The sequence below is a fragment of the Colobus angolensis genome, unplaced genomic scaffold, assembly GCF_000951035.1.
Source record: "Colobus angolensis palliatus isolate OR3802 unplaced genomic scaffold, Cang.pa_1.0 Scaffold140, whole genome shotgun sequence".
NCBI lineage: Eukaryota > Metazoa > Chordata > Mammalia > Primates > Cercopithecidae > Colobus > Colobus angolensis.
The window spans coordinates 1,819,705-1,828,011 of NW_012114489.1; the positions used below are offsets into that span (position 1 = coordinate 1,819,705).

Genomic DNA, 8,307 nt, shown 5'->3' on the forward strand with positions numbered 1-8,307 from the left:
CTATCTATCTATCTATCTATCTATCTATCTATCTATCTATCTATATTTAAAAGTCTGGAATGATACACCAAACTATTAACAAAAATTACCTCTGGAAACAAGAATAAAGTGGCCAGACATGGTGGCTCATACTGGTAATCCCAGCACTTTGGGAGGCCGAGGCAGGCAGATCACCTGAGGTCAGGAGTTCGAGACCAGCCTGACCAATATGGTAAAACCCTGTCTCTACTAAAAATACAAAATTAGTCGGGCATGGTGGTGCATGCCTGTAATCCCAGCTACTTGGGAGGCTGAGGCAGGAGAATCACTAGAACCTGGGAGGCCTCAGAGGGTGCAGTGGGCGAGATTGCACCACCGCACTCCAGCCTGGGCAACAAGAGTGAAACTCCATCTCAAAAAAAAAAAAAAAAGAAAAGAAAAGAATAAAGGATAAGACAAGCTTTAAAAATAGTTCGCTAAAAACATTTTTTACAACCAACACGAATCACTTTTATAATTAAAAGCTACACCTCCTCCAATGAAGATCTAAAAATAAAGAATGAAATCAAGGTTGTGTATTACAGCAAGCTGAACTCTGGCGCAGAGCATCTTTGAAAACTGAAATGGATACTTACCTAATTTCCCTTTATTCTATGTCTTTTTCATTGTCCCTGTACAGAAATATAACCATTCTGGCTGACAAGGATTTAAAAAAATGAGAGAAATATAACCATATTAAAAGTCAAGTCCCTAGAAGACATGTGTCACTCAGTGGCTGCTCACCCTCTAGTCATCCTTCTAATGGCACATCCCATGCATAACTGGCAGATATGCATTCCCATGCATTCACCAGAGATACTGATTCTGGGGTGGCCTTTGCCTTTTACCAACTCCCCGGGTAATAGTTTGTATCTGAGAACCTACTGATTTTGGGTTACTGTATGAACGGCTATGCAGTGAAAGAGGAACTGGATTTGTTTTCTGTGGCCACTAAGGAGACATATTTTTGCTTAGCAGAAGAAACAGCTTCCAAAAAATCAGAATTGTCCCAGGATGGCTGCCCCATGGGGTGAGTTTCCCATCAGTGCTGGTATAAAAGGAGGAACATACAGGGCTTCAGGGGAGACTGCTTGAGGCTGGGGGTTGGGCCAGATAACCACTTTCAAATTCTCAGTTTATGTGACTCTTTGGGTCTCCAAAAATATAAAGAAAACTTGAAGAAAAAAAAGTTCAAACTCAGGGTTTTCCTAAATTTTAAGTAGGGGCCATGATTTACAATAAATGTAACACCAATTTTCAAAAAATTTTCTGATTATAAAACACATATTCATTGCAGAAAATGTTTAAAATACAGAAAGTTATAAAGAAGAAAAAATATAAAAATCATCATACCACTGAAAGATATACACTTTCTGTTGTATCTCCTGGCTTCATTCCCTCTATAAACATGTCACACTACCTTTTTTTCATTTAACAATAATTGTGCACCTGTTCCCATGCAATTAAATACTGTAGAAACAGAATAATAATATTCCACTTTATGGATATACCATAATTAAGCCATTTTCCTATAGTTGAATATCTAGGTTGTTTCCAATTTCAATTATAGTCTTCTAATTACCAGGAAATCACAAGTGTTATTACACAATTTTTCATATATACACAAACAATATAACTACTGTTTTGAGCCTCTGTGTAACTGTCATGCATTCCACTGTACACTGAGTATTAGAGAAATACAAGTGTACTTACTATAATAAAGTGTTGTTTGAAAAAAATAAACCTAAGGAATAATGACACTTTCCAATTGTTTGAAATACATTTGTAGACAAATCCCAACTGTCTGATTCTAGCTTGTCTAAAAAACCCAAGTAACATCAGTGGAACAAACACAAATATGTAAGTCACAGCATTTAAGCCCAGAAATTAAAGACGGAAGAAGATATGACCCTTATGTTTTCACATCAAGTTGAAACTGTTACAATTAAATTAAATTAATTAAACACAACTCATTTCAGCTGGCACTACAATGCCGAAAACAATCACAGACAGAGATTTCTTGTTCTTTACCTGATTAAGATGGCAGAGCAATGAGCTTTCTACTTAGTTCCAGGTGAATTCTTCACATTTCCTGGCTTTTAAAACAAAAGAAAGAGCTTGAATGCAGTTTGAAAAGAAACAGTGCAACTCCTTAGTGTCCTATTTGGCTGAACATGAACATTAAAAATTATTAGGCGGGACAGGGTCAAACTATTTTATTGAGGACTTGGGGGGTTGTTGAAGAAAGGCTGAGGACAATGAGATTCCACATTCTCGCAGTTGCCGACCATTAAATGTTATTATATTGCAAAGTGATCCATCTCTCAGTAAATTGAAGAAGTTACTAGGGCTCTCTGAGGGCCCTGCTGTAGAATGACTTGGGCAGAGAGAGCAGGAAATAAAGCGCCATTAATCCTCATTATGCAGATTCAGCCAAACAGTTGATTCTATTAAAAAAATCAATACATCTTCCTATTTTATTTCCTGAAATAAAGGTTTTACACCTACGGGAAGGCTTCCTGTAGGTATTTACACCATGCATTATTCACCATTATCCACCATAGAGGCCAATCCACAAAACCTGTTTACTGTGAAAGAAGTTAGACCACACCCATTCTGCCTAGTGGCCATCCGGGAACATATAATTAGGTCATGTAATCCATAAGAAGCAGTGTAAGAAAAGCTTGTAGTGGGAAAAGTTCACGTGCTAAACTTTTAAGGCCTTACTTTCTTTTCTATATGTTTTTTAGACTTTAATTCTCAAAACACATTAATAGACATCAGATGGCAGTGTGAAAAACAGGAGGCTGCAGCTGGGTGGGCTACAGGGCTATGATTCTGTTGTATAGACTTGGGAAAGTTTCTCCTGGTGCCCCTCTTTCAGTTATTAATGGGTGAAGGAAGGGGAAAAGGTGAGAAAGCAGGAGCACGTGACTAACCCTGTCATTTCAGAGAACGGTTTCTAGGCAACTTTGGGGCTCCCTGGAGTGGCTGAGAACTGGTCTATAAGTACTGTTTTATACCCGTTGTCCCAGCATAATTAATAGTGTCCCCTTTCACTCTCAAGAGTATCCTGGTTTGCTGGGTGTGCTGGCTCACGCCTGTAATCCCAGCACTTTGGGAGGCTGAGGTGGGAGGATCCATTGAGCCTAGGAGTTCAAGACCAGCTTGGGCAACATTAAAAAAAAAAAAAAAAAGTTTTAAAAAAATGAATATCCTGGTTTTGATGATAAAGTATATGGTCACCACATCCGCTTGATTATGGAGTTCTGGGAAACAAGGCCATACGAACTGCTTGGTGGACCAATGATCAACAGACAATTCTCAGCTCTACCTGACATTCTGAACAGGAGTGCTACAGGACTGAGAATCTGTGCCCTTCTCCTCCTCCAGAGCCACTCCCCACCCCGCCTCCTCACATGCATGCACACAAGCGAACACACATACCCATACGTGAACACACACCCACCTACACCCCAGAGGCCTTTTTGCTGTTGCTCGAAATTGCCAAACTCCCTATTGGGACAAGATCTTTGCAAAATATACCCCTTGACCAAGACCAGTCAATCCCCAATTTTTGCCTAGCTAAATGTTATTCATCCTTTACATCGAGGCTTTCTTTGTACCCTGTCCTTCAATTTTGCAGAATCTTCTATTCCCTTTCATAGCACTCATGTACTTCCTGATTGTGTAATTATTTCTTTCATGTTTGAGTCTTTCATTAATCTGTAAGCTTCATGAGGGCACACTATCCCTAGGGCCTCCTAGCACATACTATTCAAATATTTGTTGCATAAACAAATCGAAAGCCAGGGGCAGTGGCTCACATCTGTAATCCCAGCACTTCAGGAGGCCGAGGCAAGTGGATTACTTGAGCCCAGGAGTTCAAGATCAGCCTGGGCAACGTGCTGAAATCCTGTCTCTACAAAAAAATACAAAAATTAGCCAGGTGGGATGACACATGCTTGTGGTCCCAGCTACTCAGGAGGCTGAGGCGGGAGGATCATTTAAGCCAGGGAAGTTGAGGCTGCAGCAAGTTGTAACTGCACCACTGCACTACAGCTTGGGCAACAGAGTGGGACCCTGTCTCAAAACAAACAAATGGAATGGGGTGGAACTTAGAGATCTGATGACTGTAAAAAAGTTTGGGTTTCTATTTTCTTAACACGTTCATGAACACGAATAACACTTTCTGTTAGCAAAATTAAAACTTTAAAAAAATCAAAACACTGATTTCTAATTAGTATGACTGCTATGTGAAGGCTGATTGCCAGCCAAACCTTTGAGGTACAGCAGCCTACTGAAATGTCTGACTCCCTCACCAGATTAATGAAGAACAAGAAGAGAGAAAAAAAGGCTTATGAGGGCCAGCGAGATAATCATGTCCAACAATTGGGTCTGGCATAAAAACAAGGTGGTTCTCGGCAGGGCGCAGTGACTCACACCTGTAATCCCAGCACTTTGGGAGGCCAAGGTGGGCGGATCACCTCAGGTTGGGAGTTCGAGACCAGCCTGAACAACAGGGAGAAACTCCAACTCTACTAAAAATACAAAATTAGCAGGGCATGGTGGCACATGCCTGTAATCCCAGCTACTCGGGAGGCTGAGGCAGGAGAATCGCTCGAACCCAGGAGGCGGAGGTTGCAGTGAGCCGAGATGGCGCCACTGCACTCCAGCCTGGGCAACAAGAGCGAAACTCCATCTCAAAAACAAACAAAAAAACAAGGTAGTTCTCTACCTAAATATAGTTTAGGTCTGAATTAACATACTGCTTGCCAAATACTTCCAATGATAATCTTATATATTCTACTATCTATACTCGCCAGTACCTCAATCTCAAAAAAAAAATAAGATGCTAAATTCACAAGCTTTATCTTTTGGACAATAAGAAAATGAGCACACAAAAGCATTCTTCTGATTCAGGAAAACACCTTTGTTGCTAGGAAAATTTCCTTGTTTGGTTACATATCACTTATATGTATAACAAAACATCACAGTCCAATATCTCATTAAAAAACATTGAGCCCCTCCACCACCCTATTACAAATCAGATCTCTCTTGACAGAGAACTCTATGATCTTAGACAAAACAACATTCTGACTTCAAAAAACAGTTCGTGATTTAGCACAACCCAGAAATCATTTTTTTTTTTGCATTTTCAGACAGAGAAACAGTTTTATCTAGAATATTTTGTAACTTAACCACTTTAATACATATCTGATTTCAGTTTTTATTTTCTTACCATGTCCATGAACACAAATGACAACTTTTTTTCTTTTGAGACAGTTTCCCTCTGTCACCCAGGATGAAGTGCAGTGGTGCAACCTCAGCTCATGTAACCTCCACCTCCTGGGTTCAAATGATTCTCCTACCTCAGCCTCCCGAGTAGCTGGGATTACAGGCATGCACTACCACACCCAGCTAATTATTATAGTTTTAGTGGAGACAGGGTTTCACCATGTTGGCCAGGCTGGTCTCGAGCTCCCGACCACAGGTGATTCGCCTGCCTCAGCCTACAAAGCGCTGGGATTATAAGCGTGAGCCACCGTGCCTGGCCACAAATGACAATTTTTGCTAGCAAAACTGAAACTTTTTAAGAAAATCAAGACACTGATTTCTAATTAGTATGCCTGCCATGTGAAGGCTGATTGCCAGCCAAACCTTTGAGGTACAGCAGCCTACTGAAATGTCTGACTCCCTCACCGGTTGAATTATTTTCAACAATTACTTAACTTCTCCAAAATGCAGTTTCCTCACTTATAAATGGGGATAATAATAGAACCCACCTCAAAGACTCTTCCTGAGCAAACAGCTTAGCGCCAAGAGCCAAGCTCACAACAAGCTCAATAAACATTATCTATCCTACATGGTAGGCTACTTTATTTTTTATTTATTTTTTATTTTTGAGACGGAGTCTCGCTCTGTCGCCCAGGCTGGAGTGCAGTGGCCGGATCTCAGCTCACTGCAAGCTCCGCCTCCCAGGTTTACGCCATTCTCCTGCCTCAGCCTCCCGAGTAGCTGGGACTACAGGCGCCCGCCACCTCGCCCGGCTAGTTTTTTGCATTTTTTAGTAGAGACGGGGTTTCACCGGGTTAGCCAGGATGGTCTTGATCTCCTGACCTCGTGATCCGCCCATCTCGGCCTCCCAAAATGCTGGGATTACAGGCTTGAGCCACCGCGCCCGGCCACTTTATTTTTTGGATGAAGAAAATAAAAGGTAAGGATAAATGACCTATTAAAGATCCCAACAAAATTCTAGTTTACTGGATGAGTAGGCAGAATAATGGCCCCTCAAAGATGTCTTCTATTTCTGGAACCTGTGACTGTTACCTTACACGGCAAAAGGAAATTAAGGTTGCATTGGAATTAAGTTTACTAATCAGTTGCCCTTAAAATAGTGAGATGATCTTGGATTATCTGGGTGGGCCTGATTCAAGCATATGAGTGCCTGTAGTCTAAGAGGGAGGCAGAAGAAGGGGTCAGAGGGGGGACCTGCAAAGGACTTGCTGCAGGCTTTGACAATAGAGGAAGGAAGCTGGAAACAGCCCTCAGCCAGCAAAACAGACCTTGGTCCTACAACCTCGAGGAACTGAGTTCTGTCAACAATCTAAATGATCAGGAAAGATTCTCCCCTAGGGCCTCGAGAAAGGAACGCAACCCTGCTGACACCTTGATTTAGAATTGAACTTCTGACCTACAGAACTAAGATAATCATTTGCATTACTTTCAGCCTGTAAGTTTGCAGTCATTTATTTTGGCAGCAATGGAAAACTAAAACAATGACATAAGAACTCCTGACTACAGGGTATGGTTCCATTTTCTATTAGTGGACATTATCTTCTCAGGCAGAAGCGAAAATGTGCAGTATCACATGAGTGGTGGTTAATGACTATCATGTGGCTAGAGTCCATCCATTGCATATGTTCCTCACACAGATAACCTTACTTAATCCTCAAAACAGGTCCAGGAGGGACTATGCCAGTTCCCACAGTGCTGGAGTAACTTCCCAAGGTTTCAGGGCTAGTTACAGGCAATGGTGGGGTAGGAGTCTGGTGCTCCCGCTCCTCAGTCCACTGGACAACGCTGTATCCTGCCCACTGATACCAATAGTGCATTCCTTTCTAAGGAAGAGATGACAATTATTATTCAGGATTTCTAACTTTTCGTTTTGCTAAATAACGGTGTTTTTTAAAAAGAAAGAAAAAATCATTTCAAAATCATTTCCTATTACCTGTAGTTCTTAGAATTTTAGACAGCAAAAAATTACAAAGAACACAAATTCATAACTTTGTGGAAAACCCATCAAGCTGTCATTTAAAAAAAAATACAGTGGTAAGAATACTTAACATGACATCTGCCCTCTTGGCAGATTTTTAAGCGTACAATACAGCACTGTTATCTATAGGCATGATGTTGTGCAAGGGGTCTCTAGAACTTATTCTCCTTGCTTGACTAAAACTTTGTTGATTACCAACTCCCTATTTCTCCCTCCCCCAATCCCTGGCAATTGCCATTCTATTCTCTGCCTCTATGAGTTTGACTATTTTAGATACCTCATACAAGTAGAATCATGCAGCATTTGTCCTTCTGTGACTAGCTTACTTCAAAGATGAACATTTTAAAACCACATGACTTACTTTCAGCTAAACTTTGCTGTGTTTAGAGAGCCGAGGAATTTCTAATGGAGGAAGAAAAAGCAGTGCATGTTTACTCAGGGTGGTGGTTGCTACTTCCCTTTCATTTTCCTGCTGAGCCAGCAAGGGCCTGAATAAAACTATTAACAGCTCAGCTTTAGAAGTTCTGCTCAGTTTTCATGTTGGTAACAGGTTTATGCTTCTTTATTAATTTCCTGCCCTTTAAATAATTAGTGTTGGCCTTTAACAGTCATTCTACAATTCTGTGACAGTAATTTGTTGCATTAAAAAAAAAAGATAGTGAAAAACTAAAATATGATATTTATTGAGACATACTGCTGTGTTTAGCTAATTATAAGACAACTCTAGGCTGGGTGCGGTGGCTCACACCTGTAATCCCCTTCAAGGCCAAGGCAGGGGGATCACCTGAGGCCAGGAGTTTGAGACCAGCCTGGCCAACATAGCAAAACCCCGTCTCCACTAGAAGCACACAAAAAAATTAGCCAGGTGTAGTAGTGAATGCCTGTAATCCCAGCAACTTGGGAGGCTGAGGCGGAAGAATCGCTTGAACCCAGAAGGCGGAGGTTGCACTGAACCAAGATGGTGCCATTGCACTCTAGCCTGGGCGATAGAGAGAGACTCCATCTCAAAAAAA

General features: G+C 41.2%; 1 protein-coding gene across 3 annotated transcripts in view; it reads right to left on the bottom strand.

The window, feature by feature from the left end:
* Positions 1–8,307, bottom strand: part of APOO (apolipoprotein O) — a 93,649-nt gene that overhangs the window by 11,450 nt on the left and 73,892 nt on the right. For 2 of the 3 annotated variants that reach the window (XM_011935116.1, XM_011935117.1), the window contains exon 8: positions 2,050–2,114. The exons of the other annotated variant lie outside the window; for it this stretch is intronic. In XM_011935116.1, coding sequence (XP_011790506.1) covers positions 2,079–2,114 — 36 coding nt within the window. In that variant the 3' untranslated portion in view covers positions 2,050–2,078. The remainder of the gene's footprint in view (positions 1–2,049; positions 2,115–8,307) is intronic. 3 annotated transcript variants of the gene reach the window in all.